The 21,431-nt window shown below is 47.7% G+C and overlaps 1 protein-coding gene across 2 annotated transcripts in view; it reads left to right on the top strand.

Annotated features, from left to right (window-relative positions):
• The window catches only part of TBC1D9B (TBC1 domain family member 9B), a 181,268-nt gene that overhangs the window by 86,517 nt on the left and 73,320 nt on the right, over window positions 1-21,431 (top strand). For both annotated transcript variants that reach the window (XM_063928532.1, XM_063928533.1), the window contains exons 10-15: window positions 8,989-9,203; window positions 9,460-9,577; window positions 10,858-11,143; window positions 18,845-18,974; window positions 19,116-19,214; window positions 20,887-20,955. In XM_063928532.1, the coding sequence (XP_063784602.1) occupies window positions 8,989-9,203; window positions 9,460-9,577; window positions 10,858-11,143; window positions 18,845-18,974; window positions 19,116-19,214; window positions 20,887-20,955 (917 nt within the window). The remainder of the gene's footprint in view (window positions 1-8,988; window positions 9,204-9,459; window positions 9,578-10,857; window positions 11,144-18,844; window positions 18,975-19,115; window positions 19,215-20,886; window positions 20,956-21,431) is intronic.

The raw sequence follows: 21,431 nt of genomic DNA on the forward strand, positions 1-21,431 counted from the left end.
TACGTGTTCCCTCAGCTTCCAGTCATTCCAAAGGTGCTAAAGATCATAAGAAGAACAAAGGTTCAGGCGATCCTCATTGTTCCGGACTGGCCAAGAAGGGCTTGGTATCCAGATCTTCAGGAATTGCTCATAGGAGATCCCTGGCCTCTTCCTCTACGAGAGGATCTGTTACAGCAGGGGCCGTGCGTGTATCAAGACTTACTGCGGCTACGTTTGACGGCTTGGCGGTTGAGTGTTGGATCCTAGCCCGAAAGGGTATTCCCAGTGAAGTAATTCCCACACTTCTCCAGGCTAGAAAAGAAGTAACGGCGAAACATTACCACCGTATTTGGAGAAAATATGTGTCTTGGTGTGAGTCCAAGAAAGCTCCTGCGGAAGAATTTCAGCTAGGCCGTTTTCTCCATTTTCTACAAGCAGGTGTGGATGCGGACCTAAAGTTAGGCTCAATTAAAGTACAAATTTCGGCCTTGTCAATTTTCTTTCAAAAAGAATTGGCCTCCCTTTCAGAAGTTCAGACTTTCGTGAAAGGCGTGCTGCACATCCAACCTCCATTTGTGTCCCCAGTGGCACCATGGGATCTTAATGTGGTATTGCAGTTCCTTCAATCAACTTGGTTTGAACCTTTGCAGAAGATAGAGTTGAAATTTCTCACTTGGAAAGTGGTCATGCTATTAGCCTTAGCATCCGCAAGGCGGGTGTCTGAATTAGCGGCCTTGTCTCACAAGAGCCCGTATTTAATCTCCCATGAAGATAGAGCAGAGTTGAGGACTCGTCAACAATTTCTGCCAAAGGTGGTGTCATCATTCCACATCAACCAACCTATTGTGGTGCCGGTGGCTACTGACGCCTTCGCTGAGTCAAAATCTTTAGATGTGGTTAGGGCTTTAAAGATTTATGTCGCCAGGACGGCTCATCTGAGGAAAACAGACGCTCTGTTTGTCCTCTATGCTCCCAACAAGATTGGGGCTCCTACTTCCAAGCAGACTATTGCACGCTGGATCTGTACTACGATTCGGCATGCTCATTCTATGGCTGGATTGCCGTTACCGAAATCAGTGAAGGCCCACTCTACCAGAAAGGTGGGCTCATCCTGGGTCTCAGCATTGCAACTCTGCCGAGCAGCTACTTGGTCGGGTTCAAACACTTTTGCGAAGTTTTACAAGTTTGATACCCTGGCTGATGAGGACCTCATGTTTGGTCAATCGGTGCTGCAGAGTCATCCGCACTCTCCCGCCCGTTCTGGAGCTTTGGTATAAACCCCATGGTCTTTTTGGTGTCCCCAGCAACCTCTAGGACGTATGAGAAAATAGGATTTTAATACCTACCGGTAAATCCTTTTCTCTTAGTCCGTAGAGGATGCTGGGCGCCCGTCCCAGTGCGGACTTTATCTGCAATTTTTAGTTATTAGTTCTGTTTACACAGGGGTTGTGCTATGATTATAGTCAGCCTGTTGCTGATGTTGTTCATGCCGTTGACTGGAGTTTTTGTTAATTGCCATGTTGTATGGCGTGTTTGAGGTGTGAGCTGGTATGGGTCCCACCTTAGTTATCATTAAATCCTTTTCCTCGGAATGTCCGTCTCCCTGGGCACAGTTCCTATAACTGGAGTCTGGAGGAGGGGCATAGAGGGAGTAGCCAGTTCACCCCCCTTTTTCATAGTCTTAAAGTGCCCATGTCTCCTGAAGATCCCGTCTATACCCCATGGTTTTTTTGGTGTCTCCAGCATCCTCTACGGACTAAGAGAAAAGGATTTACCGGTAGGTATTAAAATCCTATTTTTTATGTTACGTCCTTGGGGATACTGGGAATCCATTTAGTACCATGGGGTATAGACGGGGTCCACTAGGAGCCTCGGGCAATTTAAGAATTTGACAGTGTGGGCTGGCTCCTCCGTCTATGCCCCTCCTACCTGACTCAGTTTAGAAAATGTGCCCGGAGGAGCCGGTCACGTCGCTTTAAGCTCCTGAAGAGTTTTCTGCATTTATTTTATCTGTTTGTTATTTTCAGGCAGGAATGGATGGCACCAGCCTGCCTGCTGCATGGGACTTAGGGGGGGAACGGACCATCCTCTTGAAGGGTTAATGGTTCCGTTCCCCACTGACAGGACACTAGCTCCTGAAGGAACTATTCGCAAGCCCCACCACGGCGAGCATACATTCCCGCAGCTTGCCGCCACCCTTAACAGAGCCAGAAGAAAGAAGAGTGGTGAGTACTAATCAGGCATCCCCGTTAGTGGGTCGCCGACCATTATGGCGGCATGAGGGTACGGAGATGCACGGCTTCTACATGGGGCGGCTGGGTCTACAGACTCAGTACGCAATGCAGACGCACATCTTCTGAGGGAGCGAACTGAGTCTCAGTACACTATATGTGTGCACAGTGCCCAGACTGGCATTACATTCTTAAAAGGGGCCTGACTCCATTTTAGGCACAAAATTACCTCAGCCAATATAAAAAAGAGCGAGAAGACCGCGCGCCTTTGAAGGGGCGGGACTTCACTATGAGCAGATCCAGCAGCTCACCAGCGCCATTTTCCCTCTGCAGTGGACACAGACGCTGACTGACAGGGACGCGCAGCTCCTCCGGAGAGACCCCAGATTACCTCAGCGATATCCAGGGGGTCATAGCATGGGGGGAGCAATTATTAGTGAACGAAGGCCCTCATTCCGAGTTGTTCGCTCGCTAGCTGCTTTAAGCAGCAATGCAAACGCTAGGCCGCCCGCCCTCTGAGAGTGTATCTTAGCTTAGCAGAAGTGCGAACAAAAGATTAGCAGAACTGCACAGGATAAATTTCATGCCGTTTCTGAGTAGCTCCAGACCTACTTCTATCTTACGATGACTGCAGTCTGTTTAGTTCCTGGTTTGACGTACAAAAACGCCCTGCGTTCGGCCAGTCACTCCCCCGTTTCTCCAGCCACTCCTGCGTTTTTACCTGGCACGCCTGCGTTTTTTAGCACACTCCTTGAGAATGCTGAGTTGCCGCCCAGAAACACCCACTTCCTGTCAATCATACTACGAACACTCGAGCGACTGAAAAACGTTGCTTGAGCTTGGGTAAAACGACAAAGTTTTGTGTGAAAGTACTTAGCGCATGCGCGCTGCGTACCATGCATATGCGCAGATTTGCCGCTTTTTCAGTTGAGCGCTGCGAAAAAAAGCAGCGAGCGATCAACTCGGAATGACCACCCTAGTCTCCAATCTAGGTACTTAGTCTGCGACCCGGCTAAACTTGGCATTAGCGGTAAGGGCGGTGTGTGCTGGCTCCATAATATCTCTATGTCTCCCTGGAAGGGCTCTTGTGGGTTAATTGTGCATTTAACCTCTTCCTGTGTGTGTGTGTGTGTGTGTGTGTGTGGTCACTGTCACAGCATGTCAGGAAAAGAGTGTGTTTCATGTAAGGCACAGTTTTCCTCTTCTCCAGGGTGTTCACTACTGTGTACTCAGTGCAGTGTACCTTCCCATGCTAGCAGGGCAGAGCCAGCTTGGCTGGACGCCATTAAGAGAATGGTTTGCAATATGTCTACTGAATTGTCCCGCAATGAGCAAGAGACGCAATACTTAAGACAATCGGTGACTGAGTTTATGAAAAGAGACTCGTACCCAAACCAGCATCTCAGTCCCCTGCCATTTGTCCGCAAAAACGTACTTTGGCCCATATTCTGTTGTCTGACTCTGATGATGAAGGGTCAGACATGGAGGGGGGGGAGGGGGACTCAGAGGTGGGGGAGGCTACTCTGTCACAGGGAAAAAAGGCTCTCATAGAGGCTATCAGAGAAGTTCTGCTTAGCCTGATAAGGTGACAGAGGAGACTGAGGAATCATATTTTAATATAAAAAATAAATCCTTAGCCACTTTTCCTGTGTCAAAGGAACTAAATACCTTGTTTGAAGAACCATTGGTTAATCCTGACAGGAAATTTCCAATCCCAAAAAGGTTGCTATCATCTTTTCCTTTTCCACCTGAGGATAGGAAAAAATTGGAAAATCCACCGATAGTGGATGCATCTGTATCCAGGCTGTCACGAAAAATTGTATTGCCTGTCCCGGGTGCAGCCTTCCTAAAAGACACGGCTGATCGTAGAATTGAGACTACACTCAAAACCTTGTATACAGCTGCTGGGGTGGCCCAGAGACCCACTATAGCATGTGGGTGGATTACTAAGGCCATCGCCAAATGGTCGGGTAACCTAATTGAGGGGTTAGATACCTTGCCTCAGGGGGAGATTATTTTACTCCTGCAACATATACAGGACTCTGCGAACTTTATGGTGGAAGACATAAAAGAAATAGGCTTACTTAATGCACGCACCACAGCTATGGCAGTGTCAGCATGCAGGGGCTTATGGCTACGCCAATGGACTGCTGAAGCAGAGTCCAAGAAAGGTGTGGAAGGCCTACCCTTCACAGGAGAGGTCTTATTTGGAGATGAACTAGACAAATGGATCTCCAAAGCTACTGCAGGTAAGTCCACATATCTTCGTTCTGCAGCTCCCCCAGCCAGGAAGGCCTACTCAGGACCTAATCTACAGTCCTTTCGGACTGCCAAGTTTAAGAGCAAAGCCAAAGGTTCTTCTACAGCAACCAGAGGCGCAAGAGGTAAACCACGCAAACCAGCAACTGCCGGTTCGCAGGAACAGAGAGCTCAAGCCCTGCTTCCTCAAAGCCCTCAGCATGACGGTGGACCGCGATGCCTGGAAGACTGGCGGGTGGGAGCCCGTCTAAAAATTTTCAGTCACATCTGGACAGGTTCGTGCCAGGATCCCTGGGTCATAGATCTTATTTCCCAGGGCTACAGACTGGAGTTTCAGGAGCTCCCACCTCACATATTCTTCAAATCAGGCTTACCAGTTTCGCAGTAGGCAAGTATAACCTTACAGGACGCCATTCAAAAACTGGTACAGACTCAGGTCATTGTTCCAGTTCCACCTAATCTGCAAAACAAGGTATTATTCCACCTTGTTTGTAGTACTGAAACCGGACGGTTCGGTATGACCGATTTTGAACCTCAAGTCGTTGAACCCGTATTTACGAGTGTTCATATTCAAAATGGAGTCTCTGAGAGCGGTGATCTCAGATCTGAAGGAGCAGGGGGAATTCTTATTGTCTCTGGATATCAAAGTTGCGTACCTTCACATTCCGATCTGGCCGCCTCATCAGGCTTATCTACGGTTTGCACTGCAGGACTGTCTCTACCAGTTCCAGGCCCTGCCATTTGGTCTCTCCACGGCACCGAGAGTGTTCACCAAAGTGATGGCAGAGATGATGTTTCTACTCCGCAAACAGGGAGTGAATATAGTGTGTCATTCCGAGTTGATCGCTCGCTAGCTATTTTTTGCAGCGCTGCGATCAGATAGTCGCCGCCTATGGGGGAGTGTATTTTCGCTTTGCAAGTGTACGAACGCTTGTGCAGCTGAGCAGTACTAAAACAGTTTGTGCAGTTTCTGAGTAGGTGTGAACTTACTCAGCCGCTGCGATCACTTCAGCCTGTCCCGTCCCGGAATTGACGTCAGACACCCGCCCTGCAAACGCTTGGATACGCCTGCGTTTTTTCAACCACTCCCTGAAAACAGTCGGTTGACACCCATAGACTCCTTCCTGTCAATCTTCTTGCGATCGGCTGTGCGAATGGATTTTTCGTTAAATCCATCGCCCAGCACCAATCCGCTTAGTACTCGTACGACGCGCCTGCGCATTGCGGTGCATGCACAGTTTTGCCGAGTTTTGACCTGATCGCTGCGCTGAAAAAAATAGCGTGCGATCAGGTCGGAATGACCCCCATAATTCCGTACCTGGACGATCTTCTGATAAAGGCACGGGGAGCAGTTGTTGGACAGCATTGTGCGCTCAACCAGACTACTCCTGGATCACGGAAGGATTCTGAACTTACCAAAATCTCACCTGGAACCGATGCAGAGGCTTCCTTTTCTGGGAATGATACTGGACACAGAGTCTCAGAGAGTGTTCCTTCACTTGAGAAGGCTATGGTAATCCAGTCGATGGTTTAGGCTGTTCTGAAGCCGACCTGGATCTCGGTGCATCTGTGCATTCGCATTCTGGGGGAAATTGTGGCCTCTTACGAGGCGCTTCAGTATGGAAGGTATCATGCGAGGATCTGTCTGTCTCCAAGAGCCAGAATCTCCCTTCTGTGGCGGCTACAGACTTCTCACCTCGCCGAGGGTTGGAGGTTTGGGATTCAGAATTGGATTCTGCTAACCACAGACGCAAGCCTCAGAGGTTGAGGAGCAGTCACCCAGGGGGTGCAGTTCAAGGAAGATGGTCAAGTAGGGCAAGTTGTCCTTCCAGTAAACATCTTGGAACTCAGGGTGATCTACAACGCCCTTCTGCGGGCCTCATCTGTACTTTGGAATCAGGCCATTCAAGTCCAGTCAGATAATGTGACGGCGGTAACGTACATAAACCGACAGGGCGGAACGAAAAGTAAAGCAGCAATATCAGAGGTGTCAAGAATTCTCCTCTGGGCAGAAAAACACGCTGCGGCGTTGTTAGCGGTCTTCATTCTGGGAGTAGACAACAGGAAAGCAGACTTCCTCAGCAGACACGACCTACACCCGGGGGAGTGGGGCCTCCATCCAGTGGTGTGCCGGTGGTTGACACGTCGGTGGGGTTATCCACAGATTGACATGATGGCTTCTTGACTCAACAAGAAGCTTAAGCAGTATTTTTCCTATTCGAGAGACCCACAAGCAGTAGCTTTAGACGCTCTGACAACTCCGTGGGTCTACCAGCTCGTGTACGTGTTTCCTCCACTTCCTCTGATCCCAAGAATTCTAAAGAGAATAAAAAGGGAAAAGTTTCAAGCAATCCTCATTGCTCCGGACTGGCCTCGAAGGGCCTGGTACGCGGATCTTCTCGAGGTGCTAATCATAGATCCGTGGCCTCTACCTCTTCGCGAGGATCTTCTGCAACAGGTCCCGTTCGTCTATCAAGACTTACCGCGGCTACATTTAACGGCATGGAAGTTGAACGGCTGATTCTAGCCAGGAGAGGGATTCATGACAGGATCATCCCGACTATGATCCAAGCCAGAAAGGGGGTAACGTCTAAACATTATCACCGTATATGGAAGAAGTATGTCTCTTGGTGTGAGAGCAGACAATGGGGGTAATTCTGAGTTGATCGCAGCAGGAACTTTGTTAGCAGTTGGCAAAACCATGTGCACTGCAGGGGGGGCAGATAGAACGTGCAGAGAGAGTTAGATTTGGGTGGGTTGTTTTGTTTCTGTGTAGTGTAAATACTGGCTGCTTTATTTTTACACTGCAATTTAGATTGCAGATTGAACACACCACACCCAAATCTAACTCTCTCTGCACGTTATATCTGCCTCCCCTGCAGTACACATGGTTTTGCCCAACTGCTAACGAAGTTCCTGCTGCGATCAGCTCAGAATTACCCCCCAATATTCTGCTGTGGAATTTCAACTGGGACGTCTCCTGCTTTTTTTGTAGTCAGAAGTGGATGTGGGCTTACGTCTAGGTTCCATTAAAGTCCAGATTTCGGCTTTATTTACTTTCAGAAACAATTGCCTTCTTTTCCTGAGGTCCAGACGTTCTTGAAAGGTGTTCTGCACATCCAGCCTCCCTTTGTGCCTCCCACGACTCCTTGGGATCTCAATTTGGTGCTGCAGTTCCTCCAATCGGACTGGTTTGTACCGTTACAGGAGGTTGATGTACCTTGCATGGAAGACCGTCACACTGTGTGCCTTGGCTTCAGCAAGACGTGTGTCGGAGATAGGGGCGTTGTCTCACAAGAGTGCCTACTTAATTTTCCTTGAGGACAGAGCTGAACTCAGAACTCATCAGCAATTCTTCCTAAAGTGGTGTCCGCGTTTCACATCAACCAACCTATTGTGGTTCCAGCTGTTACGGACACCTCTGCTACTTCAAAGTCTTTGGATGTTGTGAGGGCTTTGAAGGTGTATGTAAAGAGAACAGCTCGTCACAGGAAATCAGACTCGCTGTTCGTTCTCTCTGATCCCAATAAGATTGGGTGTCCTGCTTCAAAGCAGTCTATTGCTCGTTGGATCAGGCTCACTATCCAGCATGCTTATTCCAAGGCAAGATTGCCGATTCCAAAATCTGTACAGGCCCACTCTACTAGGTTGGTGGGTTCTTCTTGGGCCGCTGCCCGGGGTGTCTCGGCTTTACAGCTCTGCCGAGCAGCTACTCAGTGAGGTTCGAACACGTTTGCAAAGTTTTACAAGTTTGATACTTTGGCTGATGAGGACCTTCAATTTGGTCGATCAGTTCTGCGGAACCTCAGCACTCTCCCACCCGGTTTGGGAGCTTTGGTACTTCCCCATGGTACTAAATGGATTCCCAGTATCCCCAAGGACGTAAGAGTAAATAGGATTGTAATTACCTACCGGTAAAACCTTTTCTTGTAGTCCATAGAGGATACTGGGCGCCCGCCCGGCGCTTCGTTCTTCCTGCATTGTTACTTGGTTTCAGTATTCTGGTTGGTTCAGCTGTTGCTGTTCCTGGTTTCAAGTTTGGTTAGCATGGCTTTCCTCTTGTTTTGTGTGTGCTGGTTTGTAATCTCAACTCTTTTCTTATCTATCCTTCTCTCAAGGTATGTCCGTCTCCTCGGGCACAGTTCCTAGACTGAGTCTGGAAGGAGGGGCATAGAGGGAGGAGCCAGCACACACTATCAAATTCTTAAAGTGCCCAAGGCTCCTAGTGGACCCGTCTATACCCCATGGTACTAAATGGATTCCCAGTATCCCCTATGGACTACGAGAAAAGGATTTACCGATAGGTAATTCAAATCCTATTTTTGTTATTTTATGTTGAGGAAGTTTATGTCTAGCTTTGCTCACCCCAGACTTAACCCATTAGTGTCTACTGCCATGGATAGAATCAAGAAAAAGAAATGAATAGATAATAATTCTCCTATTTCTAAATCTATATGCTAATTATTATTATTATTATTATTATTAGCTATTTTTTTAAGAAAGTGTTTTGTTTCTTTAGGCGCATCAAATGAGATGGCGACACACCCCGGCTACTACACTGACCTTGTGGAGAAGTCCACAGGAAAATGCAACCTTGCGACAGACGAGATAGAGCGTGACCTCCACCGTTCCATGCCGGAACACCCCGCTTTCCAGAATGAGCTAGGCATAGCGGCCCTGCGCCGCGTACTCACAGCATATGCTTTCCGTAACCCCAACATCGGATACTGCCAGGTAGCACTGTAATTACCGTTCCTATGCTATGAGATAGCTATGTGATGTGCTGTAGGAACAACACTGGGCACATTCTAAGCTCTGTCATTTTTACTTTATTTGCTTGTCTGCAGCTGTTCAGCTCTCACTTCCCACTCTCCAGCTCTCACTGCCAATACAACATAATCCATTATTTAGTATTGTGTGCACACAACAGTATTTTATGGCGCAGTTATATTTTCAGGTACAGTTCCTCAATCATGTTTTCCTTTTGTAGGCCATGAATATAGTGACCTCTGTTCTCCTGCTGTACTGCAATGAGGAGGAAGCATTCTGGCTGCTGGTCTCTCTGTGTGAGCGGATGCTGCCAGATTATTATAACACCCGGGTAGTGGGTAAGTCAGCAGTAATCAGCATCAAGTCTGTCAGACTTGCACGTACATTTCCCTTTCCTCTTATTACTTATTACCTATTTTATACTGAGTATTGATCATCTACGTTGCTAGTAAGATGAGGCCACGGAGCTCATTACAGGAGATCTCCATATCTGGGGTGCATTTAAATAAACTAGTTCAAAGATGAAAAGTTCTGTAACTCATTTAAACCAAGTTGATGATTGCTTTTTTTCCCCAACTTTACAAGAATGAGAAGATCTGATTGGTATATTTTACAGCACATTTCAAATGTCCCCATTATTTCCACAATAAACCCTTTTCCCGTTCACTGTGGGATAACGCTTGCCATCTGACAAGCAGACCGGTTATCTGGCAATGCCATACACTCTCAGATAATTGGTCTGGCTCTCTGTCTGATGGGGAATATATACACTGTCAGATCTGAGCACAAATCTGTGGAGCATGTGGGAAGATTTCTCATTGCCCAAAAGTGCAATAATTGCTGCTCACTCATGCCTTTACACTGTCCAATTATTGGCCTGATCATATGATAAGCACACACTGTATGGCTGCCTATAGTAGTAGAACTTGAGGGTATCTAATTCCTAGATTTTATTTCAAGGGTTTATTTCCTGTGTTGTGTGCTAAGCTCCACCCCTGAATCTGATTGGTCTGCAGCCCACCATGCTCTCCAGCATGGATGGCCATCCATGGATGCAACCAATCAATGGTTTCATGACATTGATGTTAATGACCGATAATTATCCCAGTGATCGCCATCCCTAAAAGAGAACATTGAACGGTTGTCAGTTCAGTTGACTGGACACCTGAACTGGAATCTTCTACAGATTTATTGCAGAGCTCTCTGTGTCCTGAGTTTACTTTGCCAATTCTGTAACAGGCACTATTCTCAGGATGCCGCTCGTAGGGGTAAATCTCCCCCTAACAATAAGAGGCCTATGTTCTATGCACAGAGGGAGCTATAACTTGAAGTAAAAGAGGTGATATGTTCTTATATAGTCCATCCTTGTGGTGGCAGGGTCTATATCCATTGTCTTGTGATCTACACTAGAATATGATTGAACAGTAAGCACAAAAATCTTGTTTTAGCTATCTGCTGAATTAACTGGCATGCGTATTGTGCTACAGATAATGTGTGTGTAATTTAGTTGTGGTGCCAATAAAACGCATGACAAATTCATCTAAAAATAATGCACCGTTATTTATAAAATGTCCCTAGCTACTAATAACCTAGTAACTTGTGTCTCTTGGGTGTCCAGGAGCCTTGGTGGACCAGGGTGTGTTTGAGGATCTGACCCGTGAATACCTAGCTGAGCTATCTGAGAAGATGCAAGAACTGGGAGTCATCTCTACCATCTCCCTCTCCTGGTTCCTCACCCTGTTCCTCAGTGTCATGCCTTTTGAGAGTGCGGTGGTGGTGGTAGACTGCTTTTTCTATGAGGGCATCAAGCTGATTCTACAGTTGTCCTTGGCTGTCCTAGAGGCCAACATGGAAAGCCTGCTAAACTCCAGTGATGAAGGGGAAGCCATGACTATACTAGGAAGGTAAAGATTACAAAGCAATGGTGGTCATTCCGAGTTGTTCGCTCGCAAGCTGCTTTTAGCAGCATTGCACACGCTAAGCCGCCGCCTACTGGGAGTGAATCTTAGCTTAGCAAAATTGCGAACGAAAGATTCTCAAAATTGCGAATAGAAATTTTTTAGCAGTTTCTGAGTAGCTCTGGACTTACTCTGCCACTGCGATCAGTTCAGTCAGTTTCGTTCCTGGTTTGACGTCACAAACACACCCAGCGTTCGCCCAGACACTCCCCCGTTTCTCCAGCCACTCCCGCGTTTTTTCCAGAAACGGCAGCGTTTTTTCACACACTCCCATAAAACGGCCAGTTTCCGCCCAGAAACACCCACTTCCTGTCAATCACACAATGATCACCAGAACGAAGAAAAAACCTCGTAATGCCGTGAGTAAAATACCAAACTTCTTAGCAAATTTACTTGGCGCAGTCGCAGTGCGAACATTGCGCATGCGCAATTAGCGGAAAATCGCTGCGAAGCGAACAACTCGGAATGAGGGCCAATGTGCATTACTTTGTTTATTTACATCAAAATGTACATGGTTATGTCAGTAAATGTACAATGTTCCTGAGGCCTTAACAGAGGTGCAGATGTGTACTCATACAACTTTTCTGCAGTCACGCCAAACAGCCCCTTTTGGCATGCCAGGTCACGTGAGAACATCCTATATCAAATTAATCAGTACAGTCTGCTGGTGCATCCTAGTCATATTGCGTTGCGATTAAGATGCATTTTTTGGAGAAAAAAAAAGATGGCCAACAATAGCACAGTGCCTGTCGGCTCACTCGCACCAGGCATCTGGTGCTGCATGGGGTATTGAGGCTAGATGTACGAGGATTCATCGTGCTTCCTCAGCAATGTAATGCCTCAATACAAAGTTCCTTGCTATGGGTTTTTTATGTTTGTTGTTCTATCCTTTGAAGCTTTGCATCTTAATGGCCACTTGTTCAGTTGCATGGAGTCTGGGGGCCTGATTCTGAGCGGCATATAATGCCAATGTTCACGAAGAGCTTTGAAAGGCCTTTCAAAGCTTCAGCGAAGTGCGCATTGGCGTTCTCTCTGTGTGCCGCAGTGTCAATAGGCATATGAAAATGTTTATAATAGAGCGATTGTTTTGCTACTGTACGTGCATGAAAATCCCTATACATTGTTTACAGTGCCTGCGTCCCATGGTGTGTCCGCACAGAGTGGCCATTGTGATTGAGACGCACGGTCTAGGAAATGTATTAGAAATGTTCTCGGCGGCGACTGGTGGGTGGGTGTTCAGACGCATGAACATGATTTCGATTTATAGGCTAGTTATGGGAGTGATGGAGGCGTGTTGCTGAACTCGTGAATTCAGACGCTTAATCGCTCACATTGGAAGCCATACTCTGGCTGAAGCTAGCATAGGGATGGTGTACGTTTAGGTGGTACCAAGTGGTATTACAGCGTCTGAAGGCCGGATTCAAATGATATCGCACCCGCTATCTCCCATCTAAAGTGACGGGACATAGTGGGGCGATATTCAAATGTTCCCCGTTTTCTCTGACGTCCTAGTGGATGCTGGGAACTCCGTAAGGACCATGGGGAATAGCGGCTCCGCAGGAGACTGGGCACAAAAGTAAAGCTTTAGGACTACCTGGTGTGCACTGGCTCCTCCCCCTATGACCCTCCTCCAAGCCTCAGTTAGATTTTTGTGCCCGGCCGAGAAGGGTGCACACTAGGGGCTCTCCTGAGCTTCTTAGTGAAAGTTTAGTTTTAGGTTTTTTATTTTCAGTGAGACCTGCTGGCAACAGGCTCACTGCATCGAGGGACTAAGGGGAGAAGAAGCGAACCTGCCTGCTTGCAGCCAGCTTGGGCTTCTTAGGCTACTGGACACCATTAGCTCCAGAGGGACCGAACACAGGCCCAGCCTCGGAGCTCGGTCCCAGAGCCGCGCCGCCGGCCCCCTTACAGAGCCAGAAGCAAGAAGAGGTCCGGAAAATCGGCGGCAGAAGACATCAGTCTTCACCAAGGTAGCGCACAGCACTGCAGCTGTGCGCCATTGCTCCTCATACACACCTCACACTGCAGTCACTGAGGGTGCAGGGCGCTGGGGGGGGGGGCGCCCTGAGCAGCAATAAAAACACCTTGGCTGGCAAACATACATCACATATAACCCCCAGGGCTATATGGATGTATTTTAACCCCTGCCAGAATCCATAAAAATGCGAGAGAAAACTCAGCGAAAAAGGGGCGGAGCCTATCTCCTCAGCACACTGGCGCCATTTTCCCTCACAGCTCCGTTGGAGGGAAGCTCCCTGGCTCTCCCCTGCAGTTACTACACTACAGAAAGGGGTTAAAAAAGAGAGGGGGGCACTAATTAGGCGCAGTATTAATAAAACAGCAGCTATAAGGGGAAAAACACTTCTATAAGGTTATCCCTGTATATATATAGCGCTCTGGTGTGTGCTGGCATACTCTCCCTCTGTCTCCCCAAAGGGCTAGTGGGGTCCTGTCCTCTATCAGAGCATTCCCTGTGTGTGTGCTGTGTGTCGGTACGATTGTGTCGACATGTATGAGGAGGAAAATGGTGTGGAGGCGGAGCAATTGCCTGTAATGGAGATGTCACCCCCTAGGGAGTCGACACCTGAGTGGCTGAGCTTATGGAAGGAATTACGTGACAGTGTCAGCTCTTTACAAAAGATTGATGACATGAGACAGCCGGCTACTCAGCCTGTGCCTGTCCAGGTGTCTCAAAAGCCATCAGGGGCTCTAAAACGCCCGTTACCTCAGATGGCAGATACAGACGCCGACACGGATACTGACTCCAGTGTCGACGATTAAGAGACGAATGTGACTTCCAGTAGGGCCACACGTTACATGATTGAGGCTATGGAAAATGTTTTACATATTTCTGATAATACCAGTACCACTAAAAAGGGTATTATGTTGGGTGAGAAAAAACTGCCTGTAGTTTTTCCTGCATCTGAGGAATTAAATGAAGTGTGTGATGATGCGTGGGTTTCCCCCGATAAAAACTGTTAATTCCTAAAAAGTTATTAGCATCATACCCCTTCCCGCCAGAGGATAGGGCACGTTGGGAAACACCCCCTAGGGTGGATAAAGCGCTCACACGCTTGTCTAAACAGGTGGCACTACCGTCCCCGGATACGGCCGCCCTTAAGGAACCTGCTGACAGAAAGCAGGAAAATATCCTAAAATGTATATACACTCACACGGGTGTGATACTGCGACCAGCAATCGCCTCAGCCTGGATGTGCAGTGCTGGGGTGGCTTGGTCAGATTCCCTGACTGACAATATTGATACCCTAGATAGGGACAGTATATTACTGACTATAGAGCATTTGAAAGATGCATTTCTATATATGCGTGATGCACAGAGGGATATTTGCCGACTGGCATCAAGAGTAAGTGCGCTGTCCATGTCTGCCAGAAGAGGGTTATGGACAAGACAGTGGTCAGGTGATGCTGCTTCTAAAAGGCATATGGAAGTATTGCCTTATAAAGGGGAGGAGTTATTTGGGGTAGGTCTATCAGACCTGGTGTCCACGGCAACTGCTGGGAAATCCACATTTTTACCCCAGGTAGCCTCTCAACATAAGAAGACGCCGTATTATCAGGCGCAGTCCTTTCGGCCCTATAAGGGCAAGCGGGCAAAAGGCTCCTCATTTCTGCCCCGGGGCAGAGGGAAAGGAAAAAGGCTGCAGCAAATCAGCCAGTTCCCAGGAACAGAAGCCCTCTCCCGTTTTCTGCCAAGTCCTCAGCATGACGCTGGGGCTTTACAAGCGGACTCAGGCACTCCCCCTCGCCGTTTCCTAAAGTCTGCTTTAATGACGTCTCCCTCCGACAGGGAGGCGGTATTGGAAGCCATTCACAAGCTGTATTCCCAGCAGGTGATAATCAAGGTACCCCTCCTGCAACAAGGAAAGGGGTATTATTCCACGCTGTTTGTGGTACCGAAGCCGGACGGCTCGGTGAGACCTATTTTAAATCTGAAATCCTTGAACACTTACATACACAGGTTCAAATTCAAGATGGAGTCACTCAGAGCGGTGATTGCGAACTCGGAAGAAGGGGATTATATGGTGTCTTTGGACATCAAGGATGCTTACCTACATGTCCCAATTTACCCTTCTCACCAAGGGTACCTCAGGTTTTTGGTACAGAACTGTCACTATCAGTTTCAGACGCTGCCGTTTGGTTTGTCCACGGCACCCCGGGTCCTTACCAAGGTAATGGCCGAAATGATGATACTCCTTCGAAGGAAGGGAGTTTTAGTTTTCCCGTACTTGGACGATCTCCTGATAAGGGCAAGATCCAGGGAACAATTGGTAGTCGGGGTAGCACTATCTCAAGTAGTGTTGCGGCAGCACGATTGGATTCTCAATAGTCCAAAATCGCAGCTGATCCCGACGTCTTCTATTCCTAGGGATGATCCTGGACACAGTCCAGAAAAAGGTGTTTCTCCCGGAGGAGAAAGCCAGGGAGTTATCCGAACTAGTCAGAAACCTCCTAAAGCCAGGCCAAGTGTCAGTACATCAATGCACAAGGGTCCTGGGAAAAATGGTGGCTTCCTACGAAGCAATCCCATTCGGCAGATTCCACGCAAGAACTTCCCAATGGGACCTGCTGGACAAATGGTCCGGATCGCATCTTCAGATGCATCAGCGGATAACCCTGTCACCAAAGACAAGGGTGTCTCTCCTGTGGTGGTTGCAGAGTGCTCATCTTCTAGAGGGCCGCAGATTCGGCATTCAGGACTGGGTCCTGGTGACCACGGATGCCAGCCTGCGAGGCTGGGGAGCAGTCACACAGGGAAGAAATTTCCAGGGCTTGTGGTCAAGCCTGGAGACATCACTTCACATAAATATCCTGGAGCTGAGGGCCATTTACAATGCCCTAAGCCAAGCAAAACCTCTGCTTCAAGGTCAGCCGATGCTGATCCAGTCGGACAACATCACGACAATCGCCCACGTGAACAGACAGGGCGGCACAAGAAGCAGGAGGGCAATGGCAGAAGCTGCAAGGATTCTTCGCTGGGCGGAAAATCATGTGATAGCACTGTCAGCAGTGTTCATTCCGGGAGTGGACAACTGGGAAGCAGACTTCCTCAGCAGGCACGACCTCCACCCGGGAGAGTGGAGACTTCACCCAGAAGTCTTCCACATGATTGTAAACCGTTGGAAAGAACCAAAGGTGGACATGATGGCGTCCCGCCTCAACAAAAAATTGGACAGGTATTGCGCCAGGTCAAGGGACCCTCAGGCAATAGCTGTGGACGCTCTGGTAACACCATGGGTGTACCAGTCAGTGTATGTGTTCCCTCCTCTGCCTCTCATACCCAAGGTACTGAGAATTATAAGACGGAGAGGAGTAAGAACTATACTCGTGGCTCCGGATTGGCCAAGAAGGACTTGGTACCCGGAACTTCAAGAGATGCTCACAGAGGACCCGTGGCCTCTACCTCTATGAAGGGACCTGCTCCAGCAAGGACCCTGTCTGTTCCAGGACTTACCGCGCCTGCGTTTGACGGCATGGCGGTTGAACGCCGGATCCTGAAGGAAAAAGGCATTCAGGAAGAAGTCATTCCTACCCTGATCAAAGCCAGGAAGGATGTGACCGCAAAGCATTATCACCGCATTTGGCGGAAATATGTTGCGTGGTGCGAGGCCGGGAAGGCCCCAACGGAGGAATTTCAACTAGGTCGATTCCTGCATTTCCTGCAAACAGGAGTGTCTATGGGCCTAAAATTAGAATCCATTAAGGTTCAGATTTCGGCCCTGTCGATTTTCTTCCAGAAAGAACTGGCTTCAGTTCCTGAAGTTCAGACGTTTGTCAAGGGGGTGCTGCATATACAGCCTCCTTTTGTGCCTCCAGTGGCACCTTGGGATCTCAATGTAGTTTTGGGGTTCCTAAAATCACATTGGTTGAACCACTTAAATCTGTGGATTTGAAATATCTCACGTGGAAAGTGGTCATGTGTTGGCCCTGGCTTCGGCCAGGCGCGTGTCAGAATTGGCGGCTTTATCCTGTAAAAGCCCTTATCTGATTTTCCATTCGGACAGGGCGGAATTGAGGACTCGTCCTCAGTTTCTCCCTAAGGTGGTGTCAGCGTTTCACCTGAACCAGCCTATTGTGGTGCCTGCGGCTACTAGGGACTTGGAGGACTCCAAGTTGCTGGACGTAGTCAAGGCCCTGAAAATATGTTTCCAGGACGGCTGGAGTCAGAAAATCTGACTCGCTGTTTATCCTGTATGCACCCAACAAGCTGGGTGCTCCTGCTTCTAAGCAGACTATTGCTCGTTGGATTTGTAGTACAATTCAGCTTGCACATTCTGTGGCAGGCCTGCCACAGCCAAAATCTGTAAAAGCCCATTCCACAAGGAAGGTGGGCTCATCTTGGGCGGCTGCCCGAGGGGTCTCGGGTTTACAACTTTGCCGAGCAGCTACTTGGTCAGGGGCAAACACGTTTGCTAAATTCTACAAATTTGATACCCTGGCTGAGGAGGACCTGGAGTTCTCTCATTCGTTGCTGCAGAGTCATCCGCACTCTCCCGCCCGTTTGGGAGCTTTGGTATAATCCCCATGGTCCTTACGGAGTTTCCAGCATCCACTAGGATGTCAGAGAAAATAAGAATTTACTTACCGATAATTCTATTTCTCGTAGTCCGTAGTGGATGCTGGGCGCCCATCCCAAGTGCGGATTGTCTGCAATACTTGTACATAGTTATTGTTAACTAAATCGGGTTATTGTTGTTGTGAGCCATCTTTCCAGAGGCTCCTCTGTTATCATGCTGTTAACTGGGTTCAGATCACAGGTTGTACGGTGTGATTGGTGTGGCTGGAATGAGTCTTACCCGGGATTCAAAATCCTTCCTTATTGTGTACGCTCGTCCGGGCACAGTATCCTAACTGAGGCTTGGAGGAGGGTCATAGGGGGAGGAGCCAGTGCACACCAGGTAGTCCTAAAGCTTTACTTTTGTGCCCAGTCTCCTGCGGAGCCGCTATTCCCCATGGTCCTTACGGAGTTCCCAGCATCCACTACGGACTACGAGAAATAGAATTATCGGTAAGTAAATTCTTATTATCGCGTTGATAGCGCTCATTCCAGTCTGGTTTACGTGCGTCAATCGCCTAAACCCGACTAAGGTAATGGGTTCGATCATTAAGAGACCCGTTTGGTCGCCCAAACAAGTCTCTTTTCACACATTTCAGCTAACTAACTCCAGGGTAGCGAGCTGATGTGGAGGTGTCGCGCCCATCGGCAGTAACTTTAGAATACCGCCGGTGGGAGGGAGTGTTGAACATTTGAATACGGCCTAAATGTGGGCATCTCCAGTCCTTAAGCAGTCAGACCCACTTGTGTACACCAGGGGAAGGGCTGATACTCACATTAGTATATAGTTGACTGTGACATGACTGTGACAAAAGGTGGTAACGCGGCTGCAGCAGCGAGCGGCTCAGTGTCTGATCCTAGGTCAGTACTTGTTTAAAAAAAACAAAAATCGGGGTAAGAACAGCTGAAAAAGATGTAAGTAAAATACATGTGCTTAAAGGGCAAATTGGTGTGAAGTGTAAGGAGCCAAAGCCTTTTGCAAAAGAAGTTAGTTTGATGTTGCCCTTAGTGCTTAGTATTGTGCAGGCACTTACATGGTCTTATCAAGGGTCTTCTCTGCTCTGTTCTTGTAGATACCTGGATAATGTAGTGAACAAGCAGAGTCTGTCACCCCCGATCCCGCATTTGCACGCTCTTCTCACTAGTGGCGATGAACCTCCAGTGGAGGTTGATATTTTTGACCTCATCAAGGCGTCCTATGAGGTAATGTTCATTAAATAACACCGCATTTAATGTCCATCTTTCATCAAGATTCTTCTACGTTCCACTGTTGGCTTTATAACAGTGGGTGCGAGTGTTCTCTTCCCTGTGTGATACCTTTGATGTCCTATCTCCTCTTATTAGAAATTCAGCAACCTGAGAGCGGATGAAATTGAGCAGATGCGGTTTAAACAGAGACTCAAGGTGATACAGTCCTTGGAGGATTCAGCAAAGCGGAGTGTGGTAAGGGAACGTGGGTGTAACTGGCTGGAAACAGCCTGAGAGGGTGGACAAAAATATTTGAAAGATTTCCACTGTAAAAATCAATTAGAGCTGTATGTAAGGGCTGGGGTCCGGCTAAATACAGCAAATGGTGGGAATTCCAGCGGAGGGACCTCGACAAAAGTGCTGTTATTGCTAAAGGAGGTTATTTAGTACAAAAAAAAACATGTTTTAAGGTTTTCAGCTGTACCACATTGCCATTATCATTATGTGGTCAGTAACAGCAGAAGTCTCTAACTCTGTATCTTTTATCTCTGACAGGCAATATTTTTTTTTTGTCAGCCGTTTAGGCTCAAAGTTTATTTCCTACATCCACCTGTATACTTTTTTTTATGTTTCTTAATCACATGACATGCAGCAGAGGCTTGAGTCCCGATTAGACCACAAAGGAGCTTCCTTATTACATTTTGTTATTCGTGACCCTGCTGATACCAGAGGTTCTTGAATCTCAGCAACATTTGTAATACAGGGAAACTTTTTGAAATGTAATCATGTAGGGGGGAGAGGGGCTGCTCCCCATTTTCCAATCCAAATAGCATCTTTCTATTTTTATGCTTATGTGGCCATGCAGGAGAGATATCTATTGTTTTTACAGAATCCTTGGTACTTTTCCCATCCTGCACCTTGCAGTCCCTTCATCTTTACTTTATCTAGCTTTGTTTTTTGCAATGACTGCTGGAGGGGGCTCAGTATGAATTGCCGGCGGACGGATTCGGCTGTCATGATCCCGACAGCAGGATACCTTCCGCGAGCGCTAGAGAGCCCCTTGTGGGCTTGCTGCACTCACCGCGCTGCAGGCACGGTTGCTCACTGCGCTCGCCACAGGTTATATTCTCCATCTATGGGTGTCGTGGACACCCACAGAGGGAGAATAGCCTGTGTCATCGGTATTTTATTTTAACCGCTTCCCGCAGGAGGAAGCACTTTAGTGATCATGTATTTGTCTAAGATTATGGGGCAGATGTATGACTCAAATGCGCTAAAACCAGCGCTATGTGACACTTATATTGAACATCGACATGTATGAAAGCAGATAACGTAGAGAAAATCACTTTTATTTACAGTATCTGCAAAAATTTAACGATTCTGCCCTTGGCATACTTATTGTATGGCACTGGAAATCATGCAGATGTTACTAAAAAAACGATAAGTGCACTTTTGGGTCTTGTTATTTTTCCACATATCGAGATTGCCTGCAGGCATGTGTACTAACCAGTAGCAGCCCATCTGCACATAAGATCTACCAATCTTTGCGGAATCTCATGCATGTGCACTGGGGACGGCCTGGAGGCAAGACGCATCCGATAAGGTGTGGTGCCTGGAGGCAAGACGCATCCGATAAGGTGTGGTGCTTGCAGGGATCACTGGAGAGGGGAGGGTTCTCTCCCCCACTGTGGTGGCCGGGATGTTAATACATCTTGGCCTTATTGCTTCATGCTTCAGCTCCATAATAAGCGAAGCAGGAAGAGCTGTAGTGGCACCATGCAACAGCAATGGGTTTTTTGCAAACTTCCTGGATATTAATGGAACAGAAAGGTTCCATATGTGTACATATTAATGTTACTAAAAATAGTAGCTGTAAGGAAGTCTTCCTAAATCATAGGTCACCTCACGTTTTATTCTTTCCTATTAGGTAAGATCCATCTCTACTGACCTCGGCTTCTCCATGGAAGAGCTGGAAGATTTATACGTCCTGTTCAAGGTCAGAATTTTATGTGTAAACATGTTTGTGTGACTCTGTTCATTCATGTCATTGCTCGTATGTGTGGAAAATAATGTGCTTTCTGTGCTAGACCAGTGGTGGGCGGCAGGAGAGTCATAGCCCCATATAGATCTCCGGGCAATTGCTACTCTTTGGTTCTTTTACAATTCTGGTATATTTAACAAGTTAGTAATTGAATGGTAATGTCAAACAGGTAGAGTAGTACAGCCACAGCAGGTTATTCTGTGGTTGGATGGTGATATCACAGAGGTAGTACAGTAGCTACACAGTCTATGTTAGCAGGTTAGTCTGTGACTGGATGGTGATGTCACTGAGGGAACACAGTATAGTTACACATTCTTTGTTAGCAAGTTACTCTGTAACTGGATGGTGATGTCACAGAATGTGTAACTACTGTGCTTCCTCTATGTCAGGAGGTTAGTCTGTGACTGGAGGGTGATGTCACTGAGGGATAA

This window comes from Pseudophryne corroboree, chromosome 6 (assembly GCF_028390025.1).
Source record: "Pseudophryne corroboree isolate aPseCor3 chromosome 6, aPseCor3.hap2, whole genome shotgun sequence".
NCBI lineage: Eukaryota > Metazoa > Chordata > Amphibia > Anura > Myobatrachidae > Pseudophryne > Pseudophryne corroboree.